The following is a 26,658-nucleotide window of genomic DNA, read 5'->3' on the forward strand; positions in this document are numbered from 1 at the left end:
GACATGGGCATGTGTTACCTGGGAAATGGACGTGGTGTCACATATGGGAGATGGATGTAGTGTCTCCTATGGGACACTACAAACAGGAAGGAAATGAGCTCTTTGAAAGGGTTGGTAACTGCAGGACAAGGGGAAATGGTTTGAAGTTGAGGGAGGGAAGATTGAGGTTGGATGTCAGGGGGAAGTTCTTTGCTGTGAGAGTGGGGAGGTGCTGGAACAGCTGCCCAGAGAGGCTGTGGATCCCCGTCCATCCCTGGAGGTGTTCAAGGCCAGGTTGGATGGGGCCCTGGGCAGCCTGGGCTGCTGTGAGATGTGGAGGTTGGTGGCCCTGCGTGTGGCAGGGGGGATGGAGCTTCGTGATCCTTGAGCTCCCTTCCAACCCTGGCCTGTCATTCTGTGACAGGCACGGTGCTACAGCTGGGAAATGGCCATTGTGTCACCAGAGAGATGTTGGGCGGGATGTCCCCTGTTGTACGTGGGCTTCGTGTGATTTGTGCCCAACGTCAGCTGTGTGACACGGTGTCACCTGTGGGATCCGGACTGGCGTCACCTGCAGGATGCAGGCTTTGTGTCAGCAGTGGGGATACCGACCCTCGTGTTGGGATTTGGGCACGGCATCACCTGGTGATACGGGGCTGCTGTCCCTGTGATGGGACACGGGCTCAGTGCCACCCGTGGGACGCGGACGCGGGGTCACTTGTGATGGGAACTGAACGTGGTGCCCCCGGTCGTACGGGGCTCGGTGCCACCGCCGCTACACGGCCGCGATGCCAGCTGCAGCTCACGGCCTGGTGCAGCCCGCGGTGGGACGCGGGGCCTGGCGCCGTCTGCGGGACGCGGCCGCGGCGCTGCCCGGTGGGACGCGGGCCCGGAGCGCCCGGTCAGGCCGGACCCGGCCTCGTCCCGCCGCGGGGCCCTGCTGTCACCGTGCGCCCGGGGCCGGCCGCACCAGGGAGCACCGGCCTGCTGTCCCCGGCGGGACGCGGACACCCCGGCACCCGCGTTACGGCCCCGCCGCGCCCCGCGCCGAGCGGCACCGCCCGACCCCGCGCCCAATGCGCCCGCCGCCCCGAGACCCCCGCGGGCCCCCGCCCGGCTCCGGGCCGCCCCTCGGCGGGGGGAAGGCCGGGACCCCCCGGACCGAGGCCCGCGGCGTCCCGGAGCGCGGAGCCGGGCGGGAGGCGGCGCGGGCGGCGGGCGGAGGGGCTCCGGGCGGGGGCGCCCTCGGGGGTCCCGGCCCCCGCGGCGGGGGGCGAGCGGCGGCCCCGCATCAATCACCGCCAGGCCCCGCCTCCTCGGAGCTGATTGACGCGGGGAGGACCAATTGGACGGGCGCATGCCCCGCGCTCAGCCAATGGGGGCGGGGGAGGGCGGAAGGTCCCCACTTCAAGGCTGGTTGAGCGGCGCAGGTAGGTGCGGGCGAGGCGCTGCCGGTGCGGGGCGGCCCGGCCGGGATGGGGGGCGTCGGAACCGGGCTGCCGCGGGCACCGTGGGGCGGGGGGTCCGGCCTCGTCCCGCCGCCGTCCCGCAACTTGGCTGCGGGGAGCGGGCCGCGGCAGGGAGGGGAGAACGCGGAGGGGGGGGGGCGGGACAGGAGGGGCCGTAGGGCCGGGGGTGGGCGCTGCGCTGCGGGGGGGGGCACCGTGCGGGGCGGGGGTCCGCATTGGAGCCTCCATTGCAGCCCCGGGGAGCGCGGACACGGCGCATCCCGGACCCGTGGGGGGGGGGCGGGGGATGGAAGGCGGTGGGCGAAGGAGGCCCGGGGGCTGAGGGTCCCCCGCCCCGCACGGCCCCAGCCGGCCGCAGCCGAGATACGGGGCTCGGTGCGGGGCGGGCCCGAGCTGCGGGGTCGGTGCGGGGCCGCCGGGTCCTTTCCGCTGAACGCGGCCGCTTCTCCCCGCAGCTCCCGGATCTCCCAGCGCCTCCTCGCCGCGGTACGTCGGCAACTTGAAGAGCGGAGCTGACGATGGGCCCCGCCGACATGGGCTGCCAGGTACGGCCGAACCTCCGCGCCGGGTTTGGGGGGGAGGGAGGCGGAGGGACGCGAGCCGAACCCGGCCCGCTGCCGGCTGCGGGGCTCCGAGGCTCCGGGCCGCTTCCAGATGGGGCTCGATGCATCCGAACCCCCGCGAAGATTCGATATGGAGCTCTTTGATTCGGTGCCGGGCCGCACGCTGGGTCCGGCCCGGCTGCGCTGAGCTGCCCGGTGCCGCCTGCGTGTGCAGCGCGTTGCCCGGGGCTGCCCGCTCCAGGAAAAGGCAGATCCACGCTGCTTCCTCACGGCCTGCATCCCTGCTTACAGCGGCAGCTCGTGCTGCTTGCGTCCTCTCGGCTCCTCGGTAGGGTTTGCACCGCTCGGCTCCTCTCGGCTTGCTGCTGGTGTGCCTTGCTGATGCCAGGAGCTCTGTGTGCCCCTGTGGGTTGGCTCTCGCGGGTTTGGTTTCCTCCCGTGGAAGCCGAGGGCCTTAATGTGGGTTTTCTCGCATGGATGGATCCGCTCACCTCTCTGCCTCTGCAAAGCGACCATAGTGCTGCTGAGTCTGGAATGAGAAGCCACGAGGATTTCTTCCTCCTAGCTTTGAAAAGTTATAGAATCACAGAATGGCCTGGGTTGAAAAGGACCACAGTGATCATCTGGTTCCAATCCCCTGCAGGGTCACCAACCAGCAGACCAGGCTGCCCACCAGCCTGGCCTTGAATGGCCTTCAAGGATGTGGCATCCACAACCTCCTTGGGCAACCTGTTCCAGTGTCTAAAAAAAGTCACCAGTTACATTGTTAGTGTTGCTACAGAGTAAGAACTGTGTCCCGAGCAGTCAAGTAATGTGAATCTGAGTACAACCTAAAGGGAAGTGCTGGAGGGAAGGAGACCTTCCTTGTACCATAAACCTGCAAGCCAAAGCAGCCTGAGTTCAGGCTGATGATGAAGGGCTGAATTTAGAGAAATTCTTTTGCCACGGATGAACCAAAAGTGGTTGTTCAGTTCTTTCACATTGATATTAGACAAATCTGCTGTGGTATCTGATCTCCCACTGACAACACAACACTGAAGGCTCTTAGTGTGTGTGTGTGTGTGTGTGTGTATATAAAATAACTGTAGGTTGTTGTGTGGGCTTTGAAAAAAAGAAGACTGGAAGCTCCAGGTTTTGGAGCTTGTTGCTGAACTTCTCACAAGTTTACGTTCCTATGGTTCCTGTTCAGAGGAAGCCAGCAAGGGGCTCCCCTGGGATCAGTCCTTACATCCAGCATGCTGCACAGTGAGCTGCTGGCCAAGCAGGGCTCAGCACGTGGCTGCATGGAGTTTGATGGCTGCGTGGGCTGTTCTGTGGGCTGTTCTGTGGGCTGTTCTGTGGCCTCGGGATGCTGCGTGCCCTGTGAGCTGCGTGTGTCAGTGGTGAGGGGCAGCAACAGCTGGAAGCAATGCAGGTCTGCATAGCAAAGCATTGAGGTTCCTACTGTGAGCTGCTTCCCCCAGCAGTGCAGGTGGGAATGGTGTGCAGGATGGTGACTGCAGCGCCAGAGGAGCTGGAGAACATCCCAGGGAGGGCCTGTGGTGTTGGCTGTGTCTGCTCAGCACTTCTGCTTGGAGGCACCGCAGAGGATCTGGTTGGACCTTCATTGCTCTGAATGCATGAGTGCTTTCTGTTCCTGTGCCAGCAGCGTTGAGCCTTTGACCAGTGAGTGTTTAAACACTTCTTTGTCCTGTGCTCCTGGTGCACGCTCAAACTCTGGCACCTAATCCTGCTGTTGTAGTTTGCAGGTCTTTTTCATCATAGAAGAAAGCAGCTCCATTGTAGGCTGTAAGTTTTCACGCAGCTCTTTGTCTGCAGCTCCTCAGATGGGAGGGAGGGTTTCTGGGGGCAGAGGAGCAGGTGTGCTGTGCTGTGTCTGCTTGTTCCTCCACCTCTTGCAGCAGTAGGAAGAGAGCTGCAAACCTTGCCCTGCTGTCTTCCCCTCACTGCCTTTCCCCAGCAGCTCTCTGAGCCTTGCTATGGGAAATATCCTCAATAGGGAGGGCGTGTAGGGGTTTGATTCTTCCCACTGCTGATACCTGACGTTTCCCTGCATGGCTGAGGGTTTGAAGGCAGGTGGATTTGGCGCAGGCTTGTGAAGCACTGAGACCCAGGGCTGAAGGACCTGGCTGTTAGCTGTGCCCTGAGCACTTCTGTTCCACAGCTAAGTGAGGCCTGAGCATGACCAAAGGAGGAAATTATTGAAGATGGGGGTTATTGGCTGTGCTTCAGTCAGGTAAAGCTGCTGCAACAGTTGGGGGTTAAACTGAATCGTAAGCAGCTACCAGGAGCAAGGAATGCTTTCACCCCAGTCTGCAAATCTAAGCAGCGATAGAAACAGAAATTAATTCTGCTGTTAGCCAAACTGGGAAAGTTTGCATGGAATAAAAAAAGGCTATAGCATGAATTGCAAATGGGTGCTTAAAACTGGTGTAAATCTTGGTTGTGGCAGAGGGAGAGCTTTTTGGTGGAGTGTCCAGCAGTGTTGGTGGCTGCAGGAAGGCTTGGGAGTGCAGTGTTGGTGCAAGACAATTCCATGGAGGCATTCTGTGAGCCTTCAATGTGGCTTGGGGGTTTCCAGGCTAAAGGGATGTACATTAAGAACCTGCAAGTGGAAGGAAGAGGGGCTGAACTGCACTGCAGGCACAGAGCTGGTTGGTTCCTCCTGTCCCTGTCCTTCGTGCAGCACACACTGTGCCTGCTGGGAATTGCTGGGGTTGAAAACTCACCCTTGCTAGTTCTTCTGATTTATTTCCTTACATGAAAACTCCCAGGTCTATTTGTCTGTAGCCCAGTGATGCTGGATGTCACTCCTCAGTGGGAACACAAATGTGAGTATTGAGATTTGCAAGCACTGCCCCCAGAACTCACTCACCCTGTGTCTCCTGGCTTTGTGAGATGTGGGCTTCTTGTGGTCAATGCAAGATCACATTTCCCTGCCTTTTTTTTTTTTTTTTTCCCTTTTCCTTTCCCATGATATAAAACATTCATAATGGAAGGGCGGCAACTTCTACAAAGCACACTGTCACCTTACTGAAAGATAAATAACATAATGATGTCATTCAGTCTCTGGGGTGGTATATTGTACACTGCACAAAGTGTTGTGATTTCCATAACTTGCAACCTACTGCAGGGAACCTGCTTTAGCAGGAGGGTTGGACCTGGTGATCTCTAGAGGTCCCTTCCACCCCCTCATGGCCTTAATTTCTGCCATCATAGTGTTTCCTAAGCAAATATCCAAGCGAAGTGATGGGACCTGAGGCTGACTCTTGCACCTCTTGTGCACTTTTACGTTTGTCTTGATAATATTGTTGGCAACGTAATGGGGATGTAAGTGATAAGGGGTTACAACTGAGGTGTAAGTGGATGCTTTGCCATCTGCGAGCTGAGAAAACCTGGCTATCTGGTCCCCAGCTGGACTAGCAACTGAAATTTGGGACTCTCTTTTGGGAGTACTCAGCGTGCTGTTCATCTTTGGGAAGTACTTCACCGTGTTCCTTAGATGGGTAAAAATAGAGCTTCTCATGAGGGCTTTAAGTTAGGCTTTTCTGTGCAGCATGCGTGGGGCTGGTGCAACAATGTGGAGCAGCTTTTGGTAGGATGAAACCAAGGTCTTTGTCAGGGTCTTAATGGTGAAGTTAGTTACCTTCACTACATAGTCCTACATTCCCAGCTCCCATCCCCATGGAAACCATATAAATACATTTGCACAAACCATAGAAATGCAGTTGCAGCAGTAATTGATTCAAAATGCCATATTACTCTGTCAATGGCAGTACGTGTCCATTACTTTCATAGCAGAATAAATCAGTGCTCCCCCAGCATGAGCAGCAATAGAAATGTGACCTCCAGAGGTGGCTCAGCCCAACGAGGAGCCTCCAATGTGAGAACAAACAACGCACGTCGTCCCTGCAATTATGAGTGCCTGCATCAAATGACTCAACTGAAATCGTTACTGTGGTTTTCAAACAAGTAATGTTACTTCTTACACGGATCAGTCAGCTCTTCTGGTGAGCAGCATGTTCACGGCCTGCTTGTTTCAGGCAAGTTAAAACAGCCGTTGACCTGTGACAAAGAAAATGCAGGTCTGTAGCTCAGGAGCTGTTAGTGGGACAGGAAGGTCCCTGAGCTCTTCCAGCCTCGGTGCTAATTACCTGCGTGTGGCTCCCTTTAAGGGCTTTGCTCTTTTTTCTGCCCTTTCTGGCAAGCATTTTCAGAATAATCACCAGCTGGGAAGTTCTGTCTGTCACAGCTGAGCGGTGCCTTTGTTACCATGACTGGACACTTTCCCTAATGCTAAAGAGGGCTATTAGAAGAGCAGTGAACACGGCAGAGGTCTCTTGTTGTCGCAGCTTGTCTGGTTTAAAGCTAAATATAGATGAGTGTACAGATGAGTCTCGTATCTTCTGAAGCCGCAGTGGTCACTGATGTGTGAGATTACTGCTTTTTGTTACAATATCTGGTAAAGCTCAGAACCAGGATGTGGAAGAAATGCAGCTGTATCCAGCAGCAGTATCAGTAGGGGGCTCTTGCTGTGTCTCTTGGTTGCCACTGCTTTCATGGTGTTTCCCAAACTGGTCTCAAGTCTTTGTGTGCTCAGAGGTCTCCCTTTATGTGCTCTGGCACATTTGTTAGTGGATGTGGTGTTGTGTATAGGCAGTTGTGTGTTAGCAGCAAGCATGTGTAGCTGGGAGATTGTACCTGCCTTAGGAATTCAAGGAATTGTGAGGGTTAATAGGTAGAGGCAATGATTGTGTGAACATGAGGAAATGACAGAAACAATCAGGTATAAGTTTGTAGCAGCATGTAGAGCTCTATGGCTCCTGTGCACTGTGGTGCTTTGTAAAAGAGAGGGTCTGCAGGGAGGCTTACAGTCAATGCTGTGAAACACTGAGATCTCCAGAGGTAGGTTGGGGCTGCCTGCCAGTGTCAGCTGGGACACCGTGTGGGGTGCAGGTCTGAGCTGAGCCCATTGGGGACGGCTGGGTGAGCTGGGGGAAACAATGCAGCACTGTTTTTGAATGGAAAATGAAAATTGGAAGGGCTATAAAAAGATGTGTGGCAGGGGCCAAAGTTGTATTGCTGCACAGAAATTTTTGCTACGTCATCTCCAGATCAGACTGGCTGATGAAAGCTGTCCGTTCTGCGAGGAAATCCAGATCTGTAGCAGACGGTCAGGCTGGAGATCTGTGCTCCTGGTCAGGCTTTCCTTGGTTAGCAGAATTCTGCAATGCAGCATGAGTAAAAGAGGAGAAACTTTATTGCACAGGAATATTTTTAACCTCTTCCATATCTGATTGCCAAAGCCTTTCCCTCCCTCTTCTAATGCATGGATGCACGTGCTACTTACTTTTCAGCTGAACTGAATTCTAGACAGACTTAAAAACACCAGAGGTGTTCAGTGCCCTTGTAGGGTCTGCTGTCCTGATGCCCTTAAGAGCTGCCCACACGTGGTGAGGTGAAACTGAAACTGCAGAGCTCACCGGGTGGCAGCTTTTCAGAAGTGATTCTTCTGTAGGGTGTAAGGATGGAGATCACACACAGCATGCTGGTCCCGTGCTGGGCGTGGGGCTGCTGGTAACGCTGCTGATTCCTTCTTAGCACCGTCTCCTTTCTCACCTAAAGACTCAAACAGGACATCCAGAGGAATTTCTCAAGGTTCTGCGTGGGATTGCTGAGACAGAACTGGGAAGGCAGGGCAGTGAGGGCAGAGCAGGGCTGTTTGAGGCACGCAAACCAGCACAGCTCTGCTGTCCTGAGCCGGGCTGTTTTCCCTGGTATGTGCTGAGCTTTGAGGCTTTGTGTTGCTAGGAAGCAGCGTTTGGCTGGAATTAGAGGCAAAATGTGCAGCTTAAGCCAGGCCTGGCTGCAGAGCAGACCGGTGCTGGCTGTGTGAAACCAGTGCCGGCTCTCACCAAGCCTGCATCGAGCTGCCCAGCTCTGAGCTGTCTTTAGGCTGTGCTGTATCTGCTCCCGGTGCGGGGATGCTGAGCAGCACCTCCCGGCAGGGTTGCGTTCCCTGCGGGGGCACAGAGGTGAAAGCCGAGTTCTGAGGTCCGGAGCTCCTCGGGTTGTTTTTGTGTAGGAATTGTTGGTTCTGGAATTTCCTGCCCGCAGCGCGGCCTACATTTCCCATCGGCCCCCGCGGCCTCCCTTTGCGCCTGCGCGCTCCGCCCAGCGGGAGCCGCGCGCCGAGCGCCCCCTGTCGGCGGGCGGAGCGCGCCGAGCGGCGGCCACCCCGCGGCGGGCGGACAATGGGCGCCGCGCCCCGCCCCCTCCCGCACTGCAGCGCCCCCTCCCGCACTGCAGCGCGCGGCGGCGGCTCGGCGGGGCCCCCTGGCTGCGGGCGCGCGGGCGGCGCAGTGCGCGCTGTGACCGCGGGAGGCGCTGCGGTGCGCGCTGCCTCCTCCCCCCCCACCCCCCGCTCCCTCCCTCCCTCCCTCCGTGCATTCTCCGGTTGAAGGGAGGGGGAGGGCAGAGAAAGCGCTCGGCCGCCATTTTCCGAAGCCGCACCGCCGCCGCCGCGCTCTCCCGGAGCGGGGGGGGAAAGGAAGGAAAGCACCGCAGCGCCCGCACCGCTCGGCGCCGGGTCCGCCCCGCAGCCAGCCCGGCGCGCCCCGAGCCGGGGGTGGGGGGGCCGTGTCGCGTGTCCCCCCCCACCCCCCCACACCCCGCGGCACCGCCGGTTCCCAGCGCGGAGCGCGGCCGCCGCTCTGCGCCCGCACCGAGGGAGCGGGCCGAGCCCATCCCCCCGCCGCCGCCGGGGCGGACCCGAACGGGCGGGCGGGTGGGCGGGGGGGGCGCCGGGGCCGGCGGTGCCCGCGGCGGCTGCGGCACCGCACCGCCCCCCCCTTCGTTGCCTCCGCTGCCGGTTTGCAAACTGCGCCCATTTTGCGCGGGGTCGGCCCGCGCCCGCCGCCCGTCACGTGGTAAGTGCCGCTCCGCGCCCGCGCCGCTGCCCCGCGCCTCCCCCGCCGCTGCCCCTTTGTTAGCGCCGCCGCGCCCCGCCGGCACCCGCGGCCCCGCGCCGCCCCCGCCCCAACTTCACCGCCCCCCCCCTTCTCGCCCCCCCGCCGCGGCTCCGCTCCCCGCACGGTGCCGGGCGCCGCCGTCGGGTAAAGTGCGCGGGGGTCACGGCGGGGGAGGGGGGGGCGGCGGCGGCGGCGGGAGGGTGGGGACGTGGGGGGTGGGTGAGGGGGGGGCTGTGCTCACGTGGTTCTTGGGGGGGTTGGGGGGGCATCGGAGTGGGGGGGAGGGGGGGTTGCGGAGGGGCGGTGGGAGGGGGGGTTGGAGAAGTTTGTAAAAGTAAACAGAAAAAAAAAAAAGGGGGGGGGGAAGAGGAGAAATTGCATAACCGCGGAGCTTGCAACACGCGCCGTGCGGGACGGGGGGGGGCCGGGGGGGTCCGCTGCTGACAGCGGTGTGCGGGGCTCCGCGCTGCTCCGCTCCGGGCGCACAATGGCGACGGGCTGCGGGCTCGGGGCTCGGCCGCGTTCCTCTATTTACTTTCCGACTGTTTGTCCCCCTCCCCCCATCCCCCCCTTCTTATTGTGATCTTTTTCCCCTTGAATGCGGCCCCGGTAATTCCTCCCCCCGGCGGCGCGGGGCAGCTCTGTGCGCGGCTGTTTACTTCCATCACGGGATCGGCATCGCCGGCTGTGCGATCCCGAGCGGTTCCCTTTGCGGGGCGGGAGGCGTGGGGCCGAAATCCTTGAAAAACAGCGCCGTTCCCTCCGCAGATCCCCTAAAGCAGCTCTATTTCTAACCCCCCCCAGCCCGGGGCTCTGCGCTTTGCCCCCTCCCCGCTAATCCCGTTTGCGTACAGGTGGAGCACAGCGCGGGCTCCGGGCTCGCACCGCCTGTTATGTAAAACGCACTTGAATGACAAAACTGTAGTTTTCCACGGTGCCGGGCAGGACGTGGGAGGAACTGCAGGGCTGTGCGGTGCTCCGAGCCGGACCGTGCGGTGCTGCGTTACATCACAGAACCCCCCGGGCAGCGGGAGGTGAGCGCCGGGCTGGGGCACAACGCTGCCTTCCGCCTTCTGCCTTTAAACCGCATTTATCCTTTTTATAGCCTTTGTTTTCGCGCTGGGGCTCCCGGTTCTCTCCGCTTCGCTTCGGCGTCTCCTCCTCCTCCTCCTCCTCAATTTTCCCGTAATTCGGTTTTTAATTGAGGAGGCTGAGGATGGAGCCGGGGCTCCGTGGGCTCACGGTGCGGTTTTGGCGCGGAGGAGCTGCTGTGAGCTGCTGGGCGCGCAGCTGCGCAGGGCTTAATGGAGAGATCTGCTGCAGGAACAGCGAATGTGGAGCTCGGCGCTGCTGCCGGAGCCGATTTGTGATGATTGAGCAATGAGGATGACTTGTGTTCCCTCTCTTGAAATGATACGGCAGCGGATGACCACGCAGATGAGGCTGCGTTGCTTTCTGGTGTTTTTATTTTGTGTGCTTTGAAAGGTTGTGTTGGAGTCCCCATCGTCCCCCGGAGCTCATCTGGTAACCAGAGAGCGGCTGAAATCCTGACATCACCAAAAACCTGCGGGGGGGTGGTGGGGGGAACCGAGCAGCTCTCATACCAAAGTCACTTCCTTTTGCCCTGTTTATAACTGTTATTTCTATGAGCACAACTGCCATTATCTCATGGAGGCTCCGAACAAAAGAATGTCTCTGGAGTTTGGGCACTCCACCCTCCTCCTGCTCAGTGCTGCGGCCGCCGCAGCCTCCGAGGGCTCCTTCAGGCAGGGTAGGACCCGGCGTGCAGCGGGTGCAGATAAGGCTGAGGGCCGCCAAGGAGAAGGGTAAGGGCTCAGCAGGGATCAGAACTCGCATAGCGTATTGATGCTGGTTTTTAGCTTTTTCTGATGGATTCTGAGCCAGCTGAGGTATAAATGGGAGCTCAGTTGGGTGGAAGCGTCCCAGGTGGGTCGCGTGGCAGTGGGACGGCACCAGGTGGGACTTTATGCGTGTTGTGTGCTTGGAGCATTGCAGTTGTGCTGCTCGGCGTTGGGCAGCTCAGGTGAGCCGAGCAGCGCCGTTTTCTCTGCAGCATTTTGTAACTACCACAGCCCTGCTCAGAACTTCCAGGCATACAGTGTCTGTCTGGAAGGAGAAACAGAAATCGTGTGGAATCGCCGCGTGGTTTTCCCACCATGCAAGGAGCACCTCTGAAGATGCAGCTTTCCATAACAAATAGTTTACAAGGGATGGAGGCTTTCTGCTGCTTCTCATCTGGGCGCAGAGCTGTCACGCTGTGAGTCCTGCTGCTCCAGCACTGCAGTAAACATAATGCCATTAAACCTCGTGCCTTCCTCAGCCCGGGTTCAGCTGTGGATAAATCCACGAGCGAGCTGAGAAGCAAATGACTCATTTCCCTTGTTGCTGATGGCTGCTCACCTCTTGTTTCGAGATGGAGAAATGTGCTCGTGGCCACGAGGGCTTTGTTTTGGGGGTGGCTGTCAGAGCACCGTTTGGGTTTTGGGGTGGAACGGTGCAGTTTGGCTGATGAAGTGGAGAGGGTAACTGCATCTGAAGGGAGGGACGCGGAGTTGCACTCCGCACAGGCAGGCTGTGGTGCCTGGTGGTGTTTAGGCTTCTGCTACAAACTTTTCAAAGTAGAAAGCCAAATGTTTTTTGCAAATCCCAACTATTTAAAAAGAGAGAAAAAAAAGTTTAATTGAAATCTGTAGCATTCAGAGCTTGTTTGTGTGTTTTTTTGACCTCGGATATATGAGCAGAAGGACCTTAGAGAGACTTCCCATCTGCAGCTCTATCCAACCTCACAGTCTCCTCTCTAAGATCTTTCTGACTTCCTGCTAAGGGCTGCAGTGATGGGAGGAGCTGTGTGGGCTGCCTTGCCCTGAATGAGAAGCAGCAAACGCTTGGGGCTGTAGTTGTGCCCCATAAGAAGGAACTTGTGTTGTGCGTCAGCAGCATCTCCAGCAAGCAGCTCCATTCAGGGCTTCATAGCATCTCAGTTTCACTGCTGCGTGGTGGTCCTTGCAGGCAGTTCTGTGCCCTGAGATCTGGGCAGCAGTGAAAGCTGAGACCTGCGGAGAAGCATCCCAGAGAACTCCATCTGAAATGAGGTATTTATGGAGGCTGGCCTGCCAGTTTGGGCTGATGGAGCACCTGGAGGTGCTCAGAGCCTGGGACTGGTGCTGGTCCTGCAGGGTTGGAGCACAGCAGTGTGCCACTGGTCCGCGTGGCCATCGAGTTTTGGTAAAAACATTTGCCTGCCTTTGAGTAAAGGTGCCCAGAATAGCACCCGGCGAATGGAAGTGCATCTTTAAAATGAAGAGGCAATTCTGTTTTTTTGTTTAACTTGCTCTCAGAGCCCCGAGTTCAGGTTTTCATATTTCCTGGGCAGTTTGCCCAGATTACACGAAAGAAAAACAAAATCTCTCTGATACCAACTGAGGGGGGAGACCCAGATTTCATAATTAAAGCTTGTTTTTTGTCTTTGGGAGTGCTGTCACACTGCTGCTTTCTGCAGACATCCCATTATTTTCTTACACCATGCTGCTGTTTATTTGACTGGAGCAGGCAACTTTGCTTGGAAGCACAACTCAAAAGCAGTGAGTGTTTTATCTCCAGGTGCTTTATTTACCTGCTGAAGCCGTTCTTGCTTGTGCTTATTTGACTTTCCAGGCTTCTGATTGGGGAGATGACAGCCAACCTTGCTTTGTGGCTTTTGCTTTTTTTGTTTTCTTTATGACATCAGACAGATAAAACCTTTTCTGCCTCCAGTTATGCAATCAATGGGTTTTGTTTCTATCCAATAAGATTTGGATGTAATGCATCATTGGAGGAAGGAACCTCGGGTCACTTTTTGAAGTCACCAGAAGACCCTGCAGCTTTTGTGGGCCAGCAAGGGAAAAGCAGCCGCTTCTAGTTTGGTCTGGAGGGCTTCTGATGGGGAACAAGGGCTGCAGAAGAGGGTGCTAGGTGTTGATGTCTCATGGATACACATTTTAGACGTAGGAGGCGTTTCTTTGGCATAGGGTGTCAGCTTGGGTTGAGTCCCTGCGTTTCTCTGGGCTTAGATGGCACCTTCCAGTGTCAGAATGAGGTGTAGAGAGGGTTTTATTCCCTTTCTTTCTCCCCATTCCTGGCACAAGGCGTAGGAACAGGAGGTGTTGCTGAGTGGCTTTGGATGGAGATGTGGGGATCTCTCCGTGGGAGCAGTCCCAGCACTGTTTGGCACTTGATGAAACCAGCCTGGAATTTCACACATGGGCGTCAGGGGTTGAAACTCGATGGGGAATTCAGTTCTACAGAAATCCGGGGAATACAGCTCCAGGAGGAGCTCTGCAGAAGGCAGACTGGCTGCTGCTGCTGTGGGCCATGGGGGCTGCAGGCCGAGGCCTTCCTGGCTGCACGGAGGTCCCCAGTGCTGCTGTTCCCGTTGCTGGGAGCTCTTCTGGTCTCCCTGTGAGCCTTCTGTGCCCGGTCCTTTCTCCTGAAACTCCTCTCACAGAGAACAACAACGGTGCCCGGTCCTTTCTCCTGAAACTCCTCTCACAGAGAACAACATCTTCCCCAGTTCTCTCTAGGCCCGTGTCCCGAGGGCTTGCGCACCATCGTGTGCTTGGAAAGCCGGTTCTCCTTTTGGGACTTAGTTCTAAAACCAAGTTCCAGAAGCAGATGGTCTCTCAGTCATTGTGCCAAAGGAGGGCTGTTGTGGGGCATCGTGACCCGCTGGCTGCTGGGGAGGGCAGTGTGACTGCGTGTGAGGACCAGCCCTCCTCCTGCCTCCCCAAACAGCCCAGCACTGCCTCCGTGCTTTGTGAAGGGTGGTGGTGGGAAACACAGCATCAGTGGAGGTGAAGGTGATGTGGATCTGTGGCTGAGGACAGCTGTGCCAGGGCTCTGCTCCCTCGGTGGCCATGTGGGGCTCCTGAGGAAGCGAGGGCAGCCAGGCGAGCTGCCATTCCCCTGCTTCGAGCTGCTTGCTGGAGCCTTTCATCTTCCCTCAGTTAATTAATGCTAACCGCTTTGGCAGTGCTCTAGTTTTAAATTAAAAAAATAATAATAATAATGATAAAATAAAAACTCAGTGATGCACTGGTGGATTTCAGGGATGTTGTGGTGAGCGCCAGCTGCCCCATTTCTGGGGGATGTGTGCAGTGGGACTTGAGGCTTCTGCTGCAGGACCCACACTGGTCCCAGTGCTCGCCCCTGGGCTGGGGGGTGCAGGGAAAGGGACCTGCAGGGTGGGCTCACCGGTCCTGTTGGAATCCCAGGGCAGAACAGGAGGTTCAGAACAGTCAGGTTTTTCTTAGAATGATGGCCAGAACTCTTGGAAATCTCTCAGAGTTCCCCAGGCTGTGTCCACACCAGTGACCCTTTCTCTGTTCCTCCTTCTCCCTGTGCTCACCTCCCCTCAGTCCTCCGTGGAAGTTCCTGGTGCTTCGAATGGGGGATTTAATAGCAAACACCTCCCTCTGCTGATATCCTTTCCCCCAAAGCCTGGTCCCAAATGATCGTTAGTGTTTCTTCCAAGGTCTGTTGGTAATTCAGTGCTGCCTAGTACACAGTTTCCAAGGACTGAAATGAAACGAACATACACGCAGTACCTTTTGGAGGTCATCTTTAAGCTACCAGAACAAAAAACTTAGTAAGGGAGCCTTTCCAGGCTTCAGAATTACAAATGCTGTCCACAAAACAACGAGCGGAGGGAGGACTGCGCCGCCTTGGTGGGAGGGCTTTCTTTTTAAAGCGGTTTGCTCACCCAGAGGAAGAGGCAGCATGAAAGTTTTGCTTCCGTTTTCTACTTCTCTTAATGCAACTGAAGTTGATGACCTACAGATTTGCTCCGGAATGCTTTTCAGACTCAGTGAAGTGAAGTGGGTGTGTTGGGGAGGATGGCTGTGCTGTGCACCAGGCAGGGGTGGCTGTGCTGTTTGGCTGTGGGTGTTTCCTAAGCTGCTCTCCGTATCTTGCCGTGTCATGGTGGCAAAGAGCAATGATCCAGGAGCTTCCTTTGGAGGGCAGAGCAACGTGGAAGTGACACTCCCAGTGTGTGTGCTTTGGTAGGGCACTGAAGTGGGGAAGTCCTTTATTCTGCTGCTCTTTTTTTCCCTCCTGTCCCAAGGGCGTTTTAGCTACAAGTGGAAAGTTCCCTGCAGGTTCCTCTTTGCTTTCTGCTCTGAAGAGTTATTGCCATTCTTTATTTATGGGCCCAAATGACGATGTAAAAAGTATTTTCAGTGCAATGGCTGTTACATTTTTAAGGTATGCGGTGTTCTTGTTCAGAGAGGGTAAGGTGTATTGATGGCAAAGCAGGCAAGGTTCTGTAGGGAGGGACTTCAAGGCTTGAACCACACCTGGCATCTCTGTGTTGCTGTTACAAAAGCTTCAGATCTTTGTTTATCAGTTCCTCTGAGCATATCCTTTCTCCCCCATCTTCTTTGCCTGTGTCACATATCTGTGGGCTGGGCAGCTGGAGGAAGTCTGAGATGTGGACCTGGTGAGTCTCAGCAGTGTAGCTCCAAGTAATTTAATCTCTGCTGGTCTTTCCTTGGGAGATAGAGCCCAGGTTTGTGTGATGGAGAGTTGGGCTTTCTCTTGAGTTGCTCAGATCTGACTCGAGAGCAACGTTCACTTCCCACTTGCAGGAGGACAGTGCCCATGTACCAAGTTTTGGAGGCCCGAGAGGAGTAGGATGGAGAAGGCAGAGAAGCAGATTGGGATTTAAACGTGGTTCTCTTGGCTGGTTTAGGTACCTGCTGACTCTGGGGAGCAACCCTGGTGCAGCCAAATGAGGCCCAAACCAAACTGAACTGCTAAGTTTTGCTCATTCACCATCTTTAAACCTTAGGTAGTCCTCACTTATCCTATAAAATGCTGTGTTAATTTGGTCATTGGGGTGCGTTAATGAGCAGCTACAACAAGCTTATGCAAATTTATGTGAAGTTAGAGGATTGGCATATCAGGCAAGGCATCAGTGCAGTTCCTTATTGTTAAATTGACATTGGAATAGCTTGTGGAAGTACTGCTCAACTTCTGCAGCACAAGGAGAATGAAGTGAGCGCTGTACTGATAGAAAAGCCTGTCCTGTGGGTGATGTGAATGCTGTTTGAGCAGAAACAAGAAGGCATTCAAAGGGCCGTCACTCCTCGGTGGTAAAGAAAGTAGGTAAATGACCAGGAGCTCACTATCTAAGGGAAAAAAAAAAAAAAGTTGCAGTGAAGAGTCTTTGGTTGTTTTTCATAACTGATTTGATGCCTTTCTGTTTTGGTCAGCGCAGAACTGCTCTGTCATGGTGTGAGTTAATCTTTATCCATCTTTTTTGAAAGAGAAATAGGAACAGCTAACACTGGAAGTCACCTGGCCTGCTCGGAAATGAACTTCTGGGAAAGTAGGCTTCATGCACACCGGGGAGCTGACTTCCCTGAAATCCTTCAGTGGGTTTACCAGAGGATGTGGAGTTGTGGGGTTTCTTTAGCCGCTGGGAGTTGGAGCAGATGGAGTTTTGTTCCCTTCAAGGCCTTTCTGTTACGTGTTACAATTCTCGTTTGTCACTACTTCTACCTGAGTTGGCAGCAGTAGTGGTGAGGAGTGTCCCACAGACCTAACCCGAGGATTTTAAAGCAGCTGGTGAGCTGTGCAATGGGCAGCGGACTGTGGTACCTGGGGTGGAACCGTTCCCGAAGGCCTGGAAGGATGTGGGCCTGCGCAGTGGGTGCTCTGGGGGATCCTTGGGACCAGCCCACCCGGAGCCACTTCTGCCTTCGCCTCCCGGTGGCTGTGCTGGGTGCAGGGCTGCTGGTGGTACAGGGAGGATGCGCTGCACACGGGAGCATGGGGTCAGCGTATCGCGTTGCTGTTGCCTTGCTTACGGTGCTGTCTCTGAGTGCGCAGCTTAACCTTCTCTTTCTCCGTCCCTTTCTGCAGGCTGTCCTCGGGAGAGGCAGTGGGAGGCAGTGGAGCTGGCCTCGGCACCGGGAGAGGCTGGACTTCCCGTCTCTCTGTGCTGAATGGCTGCGATGGCGCCCGCTCTCACTGACGCAGCAGCTGAAGCTCACCACATCCGATTCAAGCTGGCTCCCCCGTCCTCCACCTTGTCGCCTGGCAGTGCCGAGAGCAACGGCAACGCCAACAACATCCTCCTGGCTGCCAACGGCACCAAAAGGAAAGCCATTGCTCCGGAGGATCCCAGTTTAGATTTCCGAAACAACCCCACGAAGGAAGAGCTGGGCAAGCTGCAGCCACTAGTGGCCTCTTATCTCTGCTCGGATGTAACATCTGTCTCTTCAAAAGAGCCTCTGAAGCTGCAAGGAGTCTTCAACAAGCAGACAGTCCTTAAATCTCACTCTCTCTTATCTCAGTCCTTCTTGAAAACGAGTGATCTGTTGGGGAGGCAACCGGTGTTGGAATTTACTTTGGAGAATCTAAAAACAATGAGTACTAATAGCCAGCCACCTCTCCCGCAAGCGCCTGTGAACGGCTTGGCCAAGAAATTGGCCAAAAGTACCAATTCAGACCATGAAAACTCTAGTGCTCTGAACGGTGGGAAGTGTGCTTCTCCTGCTGCTGCCCTCCAGGGCGTTGACTATAATGCAGGAGGTTCTGAATTGGGGGACTTGAAGGCCGGGTTGACCAATTGCACTCTTCCACACAGAAGCCTTGATGCGGAACGCACGACTCCTTTTAGCAATAATAGCACTGCAAACAAATCTTCCCTTAATTCCACGGAGCAGCAGCAGGTGCTGGAGGGCGGCAGTGGAGAGACGAGGTTGCCTGGGGTTGGCGGTCACTCGGAATTTGGGAGCGGTAAGTTGGAGGAGCAGAAACCTTCTCTGTCAGCCGGCCATCACAGCGCTCTCGACTCCGAGATGAGGACGAGGGCTTTGCTGAGACGGCAGGCAGACATTGAGAACCGTGCTCGAAGGCTGCAGAAACGTTTGCAGGTGGTGCAGGCGAAGCAGGTGGAGAGACACATCCAGCAGCAGTTGGGTGGCTTCTTAGAGAAAACTCTGAGCAAGCTTCCGACTTTGGACCCTGTGAGGCATCGCAGCCAACTGATGTTGACCAGAAAAGCAGAAGCAGCTTTGAGGAAAGCTGCGAGTGAGACAGTTACTTCAGAAGGCCTAAGCAGCTTCTTGAAGAGCGATTCGATATCGGAAGAACTGGAGAGATTCACAGCCAGTGGCATGGCCAACTTGAGATCCAGCGAACAGGCGTTTGACTCGGATGTCACTGACAGCAGCTCAGGAGGGGAGTCTGACGTTGAGGAGGAGGAACTGACCAAAGCAGATCCAGAGCAGCCCCACGTACCTCTGTGAGTAGCAGTCGTGCTTTGCTTCCTTCTGCCAGAGTGAGCTGAGAGACGGCAGGTAGAGAACCTGGGTGTTACAGGGATGTGTTCTGATGGGCTTCAGTTGAAGCAGTAAAGGTTAAAACCGACGTGGTGTGACTTCCTAGCTCAGCTCTGAGGACATTCTTCATGCCCCCAGTTGTGTTTTAGCAGGGCGGTCCTGGACACGCTGCCTGCAGCAGCTGGAGCAGCAGACCCAAAATACTGTAACCAGTTGTGTCTGGTTGCTTGCTTGTGCATGGGACCTGTCCCCTGAAACCTTTGTCCTTTCACAATGGGAACCTTTGTTGCAAACCAAGGCAGAGTTCTGTTTTATTTTATGTTTTGTTAAACTGCTCGGGGGAGAGAAAAGTCTCTGCAAGGATTTGGTCTGAGTGCTGGTGGAAGCGTGAAGCGAGTGTGTCATCTTCCTTCATCCCTGAGAGGTTACTGGTGGAAATCTTATTTGTGAGTGGCATTGAATGGTGACAGCAGCCTAATGTGGTGTTAACTGGATGCTGTTTGCATAAGTATTAGCTGTGAGTTTGTGTGTGTGCAGGAGGAAAGTCGTCATCAAGGGGAGAGGCCCGGGCAGGTCAAGGAAGACGAGAAATTCTTCCAAAGAAAAGCCAAAGAAAAGCGTTTTTCCCTGGGAGAGCTTATCAAAGTACTTAGAGCAGATCTCTGAAAAGGCCGTGCTCTGTGTTTGGACTGTGTGAAATGTTGCTTGCAGCTGTGCTCTGTGCTGACTGAGCTCAGAGCTCAGCCTGTGGAGTACGGCTGCCACTGACTGTAAGCTCTGCAGCCCAAACGGGCCTCTCTGGAACGGGGGGCTTATTGGCACCCCCAGCCTACTGGGAGATTGCTCACATCTCCATGGAACAATAGTTGGATGCGTTTTGATACCTGTTGTCCAGAGTGATGCTTGTGCTTGGTCTGTACCATGACAGATTCTACTGAGCGATGCAGTGCGTGCTCAGTACCTCGAGCATCCCCCCAAAATCCCACCCATGTGGATGAATGGTGATAAACACGATGCATGTTACAGCTCTCAAATGCTGAATTCTAGCTAAACTTCACATTCTGGGATGCTAGCAATTCATCTGGGATTAATTTCTGTACGGCTTGAGCGTGTGTGTGCTGGTTGGATGTAGGAGCACTCTGCCCTCGTGCTGTTAGAGATGAGTTCAGTAGTGTTACTTCTGCTTTGTAATGCCTGCAAGCTGTTGGGATTAGTAGCAAAATGGAGTTTATTACTATTGCAGTTACTAGAGGCAGCATTTGACAAAGTTCTGTGTCCAAGATAATATTAAATTTCCGATATTATGGGTTCGTGTGTTGTCTAGCAAAGTGAAATTTCTTTGCCACTCATCCTAATCCCAAGTGGAAGCGTGGTATTCAGAGACGTGATGCGTGAAATCCTTTGCTGACTTCTCTGCCCTCTGTGTTAGTCATGCCTGTACGTTCCCCAGCCCTCTTTAAAAGCCAAAGATTTTAAAGCCAATAAAGAGCGCTCCTTCTGTTGTGTGCAGTGTCAGAAGCTGCTGTGTGCGTGCTGGCATCCAGGGCAGGCCCACCAGCCCTCCTTTAAAGTTGGTGCCTGTGGGTGTTCAGCGTTTGCCTTTGCAGCATCGACTGTCCTGCTGGCACGAGTGCTTTGACGTTGGGTCTCGTGAGCTCTGGTGCTGTTGAGGCTCAATGCACATTTGTGCTTGTGACTGGAACTCCTGGAGTCAGCCCTAGGAGCTGGTGCATCCCAGCACATCTGAATAGCCTTCTTCTCAAAGCAGTCGTGTGAGATATGAGACAGGAAGGGGAAAGGCTGACTTTTCCACTGGGACGCTGCCTTGGGCAGCTCCTTGGATGTACAGAAGCATTGTTCCACGTTTGTGTGAGTGCAGAAAGCCAAGCCTTGTTGCAGGGTTGCTCGAATACAGCTGGATTTTGCAGCTAGCTGAATTTCCTTATTAGAGGGAAGGCTTTTTTTTATTGTGTTTATTCATAATTCCAACAGCAGACAGTGTATCTTGATGGTGCCTAAAAACTTCTGCCTCATCCCTTGGTTCTGTTCCTGGCTGCTCCTTCCTTCCCCCAGGAAACTCCTTGCTGGCATGGTGCTCCCTAGGGAGAGCAGTGCTGTGAGTGCAGCCCTGCAGCCCGCTTGCAAGAAGTGACTGCATTGCCTGTGGGATCCAAGCAGAAGCATGCAAAAGAAACAAAGACCTGTTTACATCAAGCTTAGATAAGAGCTGACCTTTGAGTTTTTCTGGCACAGTGACATTCCAGAAACGGCATCTGGTCAAGGACAGACGTGAAGCATTTGCCCTGCTGTGTCCTGCCTGCTCCTGCCCGTGGAGCAGGGGTTGCATCCTTCCAGCAGAACTCAGGAGGTCCTTTTGGAGCACTCCCAGAGCTGCTGCCTGGGAAGGTGCTGTCATTGAGGCAGATAACCAGGCCATCGTGTAATGCATAAACAAAGCAGGGAGGTATTCGTTACACCTTTTTTGGGAAGCCCTGCCAGCCCTGGGCTTGGTTTAATAAGGCACTTTGGAGTCTCATGCAGCTAATGCAGAAAGAAAGGGCGTGCAGGTTGGGTTGCTTCACGGTGCATTTACACTAAGGTGGATCAGGGACCACCACGTGGTTTCTTTTGCTCCCGGATTAATGATATACAACCACGTGTGTCTGTAGCAGCTGCCTTCCTCAGCCTGGTTTCTTTGTGTTGCGTTTGGCTGTGGATGAGTTTCATCAGGACTCTGCAGCTATTTCTGGCTGATGAGTTACCTGTGTCAAGCAGCCCTGTGGTCATCAGCTGGGAAGTGATCGGTGCAATCTCCAACTTGGGGCTGAGGTTCACAGAAAATATTCCTGAAAAGGTGATGGAAGGAAATACTGGATGGGAACTTTGCTTATTTAGTTCAGACCTCTCACCTGGCGGTTGCATCAAGCTGCCTGGGGCGAGCTGAAGGCTTCACTGACCAATTCCCAGCAGCTCCTGCAGGCTCAGGCGGTGCCCTGGGTGCAGCCTGGTGGATGCAGTGCCTGCAGTCAGGATGCTGGAGCACGCTTTGTAATTATCCCGTGTCATAGAGGGAGATCCGAGCACCTTCTGCGCTGCAGTGTTGCAGTGAATCACTGCACAGTTGGTGTGCTGGCTCCTCCCTGTGCTGCCTGGCTGGGCTTGGAGGTAAGGAAGGCGTTCAGCTCCTGCGTTGGGTCATGGCACTCGTTAGGGGCTGTTTGAAGGGAGGCTGTGATCGCTGCATCAGTTGGCTGAGCAATCAGAATTCTGAAATTCTGGTTTTTCTTCTTCCTTTTGTTTTCCACGTGTGAGTGAGATAAGGTGGCCCCTATCTCCAGGCCTGTAAATAACATCTCTGTGTCAGTGGCGTGGGGCAGATCCCACGCTGCACAGTGAGGAAGCTTTCCCTATGGAAAAAACACCAACGTGTTTTGCTCTCATTTACTTAGAAACGATTGTCAGTTCATCTCTTGATGATATTTTGTCACTTCCTGGCTTGTGCTTACGTGGTGTGTTTCTTATCCTTGACTTCCAGCTGTGTTCGTAGGTCCTGGCTGCAGCGCTGCTCCTCACCCGTTTGTGAGCATCTCTGTGTCAGACCTGAATTGCTTGCAATCACCTCTGCTCAGCAGCAGCACATTGGTTGGGATGATGCCCCTCAAACGACTTTCACCTGAGGAGGGGGGAGAGAGAGAGAGAGAGAGAGAGAGAGAGAGAGAGAGAGAGAGCAAATCCTGAGCATGTGCTTGCTTTGCATGTGAAAGCAGAAGAGCAGAGAGCGGTTCATTGTTCAAAAACGCTTAATCAGGTATCCAGAGTAAGTAGGACACTCTGCGAGTCCCTGTTGCTTTTAAGAAAAGAGGGCACAGAGGAACACTGCTTGGAAAGGATGGTAAGGAAAAATGAGTGTTGTTTCTCGTAGAAATCACGGCCGTGCACACCTTGTAGAGGTGCAGGGGATGCTGAGCACGCTGCTTGACTTCATCCCAGCTTGGTCCCTGTTGTATGCAGGGTTTGGTGTCTGCTCGGTGCTCACGTTGCTGCCCTCAGAGCTCGTTATGGTAGTGCTGGCTTCCATCCTAAGGGGAGTTTGATGCCTTGGGTTAAATATATCTTTCCGGGCTGAAGTTGTGTCAGAGGGGGAGGTCACAAGCAGAGGGTGCTGGGCTCAGGGGGTGGAATGCAGCAGAGCACCTTCCTTGCAGCATTCTGAGTGCACTGGAGGCATGCTGAGCTGGAGGTGCAGCGTGGAGCAATCCTTTGGGGTCTGGCACTACCTGCACGCTTTGTCTGTGCTGCCCTGACCCAGTGGGGCAGCGAGGAGGAGTGGGCTCTCCCTCAGATGTGGGTGATGCGTCGGATGGGTTTGAATAAATATTTACTTGACTTTTCATTGGAATAAGTCCGTCGTGGCATCTGAAGGAGCAGAACAATGTTTGTGAATGCGAACTGGTGTTACAGGACTGGCGTGGCAGCTTGTCTGCTTTCCCAGAGCCTCCTGTGAAGCTGCAGTTAGCATTTTAGCAAGGGGAAGGGGCCCTGTTTGGAGCTGATCTCAACTACTGAGCTCTAAAGCACCCGTCTGGGGGATGGAGAGCCGACCTGGGTTGTGTTACACCGCATCTGTAAGCACAGAGATGCGTTTCTGTCCTCTCTGAAGCCGATCCAAGACGAAAAGTGGCAGCGCCTGGCATTAAAAAGTGGAGGAATGGCAAACGTGGGCTTCCTTAAAGAGACCGCAGAGGTGAGCTTCGCAGATGTGCTTCTTCTCCCTGCAAGACTTTGGCTTTCATTATGCAGCAGTGTTGGCTTCTTTCCCCCTCCTTTGTTCTCCCTTCCAGCAGCTCCGTCCGCTGCGCTCCTTCCAGCCTGGGAAAGCATTTCTCTTCCTTTGCTCGTTTGCCCACCTCCCCTCCCAACCCCCCCAACTATATCCCCCCTGGCTGTGAGCATCTCCTTCCCAAGGCTTGGAGAGCTGCGTGGCTCTGCTGGGCCGTCCTTGGAGACAGAGCTTAGGCCAGATGGAACTTCAGCACCAACCCAGCTATGAGCTGTTGTGTTTCTGAATGAAGGGACAGACAGACACGTGCCTTTGTCCATTTGTGGTCTTAGTGGTAGCGATTCAGCCAGGAGGCAGAAACAAGCTGCCATCGGGTCAGCTGGAGTTGCCTGTCTGGGTCCTGTGCTGGTGCTGGTTCCGTTCTCCAGCCTGAGCTGCAGTTCTGTGCCTTTGCACGACTTACCGATGTGCTGCTGGTCGTCGATGGGACGAACTGTTTTGCTTGAGTAACATCCAGCTCTTCTTTCCGCCCTGACCTTCTCTGCGGTGAGGTTGCCTTTTGGACGAGCTATTTACAGGAGATACCTGGCACAGGCTTCACATGGCCACCCAGCACTGCGGGGCTGCCCTGCTTCAAGAGCATTCCTTTCAACTGGGGCAGTTGCAGAGCTGTGCAACTGCTGAGAGCTTCCATCTGCTGTTGGCCTGTCTCAGGCTGCTGCAAACAGCTGTGTGCAGTGAGAGCAGCCCTGCCGGTGCAGCAGTGAGAGCAGCCCTGCCGGTGCAGCAGTGAGAGCAGCCCTGCCGGTGCAGCAGTGAGAGCAGCCCTGCCGGTGCAGCAGTGAGAGCAGCCCTGCCGTGCATCATGCTGCAGCAGTTCGTGGCGCTGCTGTGCCTGGGGGGGGGTGGTGGAGGGTGGCTGCATTGAGGCTCAGGAGCCATGGGCTGCCAGGTGAGCAGCTTGGCAGATGGCTGCGTGCTTTCCCTCATGTGCAACCATGATGTGGGAGCTGCAATACGAGATGTTCCCTGTGATAATGGTGGCAGAGTTCGGCCGGCTCGCCTCGTGACGCCGCTGCTGGAGCGGATTAATTGGTGCTGTCTTATGAATGGCAGAGCGTGCTCTGTCCTCAAGCACTCCGTGCTGTAACATATCTGATCTGCTTTAGAGCTCCAGCTCTGTTAGATGCGTGCGTCCCTGCAGACTTTGAGCTCTCACACTCGCACAGAGGATGTCCCTGCAGTCGCAGCACCAAACAGTGCTGTTGGAGCTCTCAGTGTCACTTCACTTCTTGCAGTGCCTCCCAGCACGCTGGGCACACGCTGGGGTTGCCTTGGGAGGTGTAACTTCATTGGGCTGCTCGTTTAATGAAACATTCTGTATCTTGAAGCAGTGCAAAATCACTAATGCCCACCCGTGCCGTAGCAGTGACTTTTTCTTACTGGGCTCAAAATGTTTGGTCACCAAATTAAAGAGAAGAATGAGGAGGATTGAGGTATCCCTGATGCAGCAGAGCTGTAGGCTTGCATGTGTGACGTTTATTTTGCAGTTTCCATGGTAACACATAATGATGTAGAAAATGTTGCAGGACTTTATTTGTATGAGGCAGGACTTTATTAATGGAAGACTATGAATTTGGGGGGAGGGGGATGAAAACCAATTGTTCTGCTGTCATTCACTGTCCGAGGCTGGGCAGAACGTATCTCAGATGTACGTTTTCACCCCGGCCCGCTTGCAGCTGGAGCTTGCTTCCATCTCTTAGGATACTGGGTTAAATATTTGGAGCTGCTACCCCTGTTGTGTTGGTGGGGTTTTCTGTGAGTTTAGCTGGGTTAGAGCTGGGATGGCTCCATTTGGGTGTCTTTGCAGCAGAGGAGCTCATAGGGCTTTACAGGCACTCAGCATTTAGTGCATTCCCTGGTGGCTGCTATTTAATGACCAATATTGAGCTTTTGCTGCTTCAGGGCTGATGATGTTACACTGCATTACCAAATCCAATCCACTCTGGAGCAAGAAGCAAGGTCGGGTTTTTTCTTCTCATTTGTTTTTAGGGGAGAGTTAATAGACGTCTCAAAAATGGATTCTTGGAGGAAAAAAAAAGGGCCTCAAAGAGGGGAATTTGTGTGTGTGTGCTTAATGAATGTTTGAGTTGTGTGGTCCCTGCCCAGCTGGGGGGTGGAGGGCTGCAAAGGGTTCGGGTGACCTTGCAGGTAAATCGCCTGTAGGAACCTAGGAAGAAATTGCTGCAGTCCAGATTAGCTTCAACATCAATGCATGAACGACTCACTTCCCTGTGTCTTATCTTTGGCTCTCTTATCAAGTTAGTTATTTAATCTTTCAGCTGCGTTAGGTATTAATCCTCCGAGGCAGTGCCTTGTGATGGGGAAGCTGCTGCTGGCCAGGTGGCACGATGTCCTCTTCTGTCCCCATCAGCAGCTCCCTGCTTTAGTTCTGCCCACTTAGTCCCCTGCAAACAGCAGCTCTTCATGCTGGGATGCTGCAGGAGCTGCTGGCATGCACGTGCCTCTGGGAGCTGCCTCTCACTGTGCCATGCAAGTAAAGGTACCTTGCATTGCAGGAAGAGATCAAACATTACAATGTCAGTGCTTTGCATCCTGGTAGCGTTTTCTTTCTTTTTTTTTTTTTTTTTTTCCCCCTTCTCTCCAATTTGTATCTGGGTGGCAGAAGCCCTGTGGCTCTGTGACCCACAGCAGCTGGCCTTGGGAGTGCTGGAGGAGGTGAGTGCATGCCAGTGGGTGCTGCAGCTGCACTGGCCATGGGTGCCTTTCCTGCTGAAAGGGAGCAGTGCAGCTTCTGTGCAGCCAAGCTACGATGTGCTGCAGCCCCTTCCATCCCCTCTGTGCGGAGCTTCTCCTGCCCCACTGCTCCACCTGCCCACCTGCTGTGGGCTGGGTGCCAGGGGATGGCTGCTGGGCTGCAGGTTTCTGGTTTTTTGGAACGAAGCGAGCTAGAAAAATGGAAAGCGTGAGATGGGAGTTGCTGAGGATCCAGGCTGAGCTCTTGCAGTGCTGTTAGGGGCAGTCGTGTGTCCCACCATAGTAGTGTGGCTTCGGTGCAAATCGTAGCTGTGCTCAGTGTGTTGGCTGGTGGCAGATGTGAGGAGGCCGAGGCTCTCTGCGTGCTTCCAGCTCTGCTACAGCTTGCATCTCACTGGCCAGGAGGAAAAGATTCCTTTTGGGCAACTGCTGCCATTTCTAGGCTGGGACAGTAGCATAAATAAAAACCACAACGGTGAAGTCTGCCTATTTTTGTGTGAATCGGAGCCCTGCCCCATGTGACTGCTGCTATTCCAGTGCTGGCTATTTCAGAAAAACCAAGACAATCAGCCTTCTGTGGGGCTGAGCTTTGAATGCAGAACGCTTGCAGGGCTGTTGCTCCACGTACAACGTTTTGAGGCGTTGCCTTTTCACCGTGTCCAACTGGAACAAGAAAAGGATTCTGCGCTCCTGCTCTGTCATGGGCTGCTCTCCTGCCACGTGCATCGGATCCCGAGTGCCAGAGGGAAGGTGCAGTTTGTGCTGACACAG

At 54.8% G+C, this 26,658-nt stretch overlaps 1 protein-coding gene across 3 annotated transcripts in view; it reads left to right on the forward strand.

The window, feature by feature from the left end:
- The first annotated feature begins 1,364 nt into the window (after positions 1 to 1,364).
- Positions 1,365 to 26,658, forward strand: part of KANSL1 (KAT8 regulatory NSL complex subunit 1) — a 70,143-nt gene continuing 44,849 nt past the window's right edge. The window contains exons 1-3 of one of the 3 annotated variants that reach the window (XM_085211184.1): positions 1,365 to 1,409; positions 1,904 to 1,993; positions 16,906 to 18,292. In XM_085211184.1, the coding sequence (XP_085067310.1) occupies positions 16,989 to 18,292 (1,304 nt within the window). In that variant the 5' untranslated portion in view covers positions 1,365 to 1,409; positions 1,904 to 1,993; positions 16,906 to 16,988. Of the gene's footprint in view, positions 1,410 to 1,903; positions 1,994 to 8,459; positions 8,941 to 16,905; positions 18,293 to 26,658 lie in introns of those variants that run through there. The other 2 variants (XM_085211182.1, XM_085211185.1) reach the window with 2 other exon arrangements.

Source organism: Meleagris gallopavo, chromosome 29 (assembly GCF_905368555.1).
Source record: "Meleagris gallopavo chromosome 29, MGAL_WU_HG_1.1, whole genome shotgun sequence".
Taxonomy (NCBI): domain Eukaryota; kingdom Metazoa; phylum Chordata; class Aves; order Galliformes; family Phasianidae; genus Meleagris; species Meleagris gallopavo.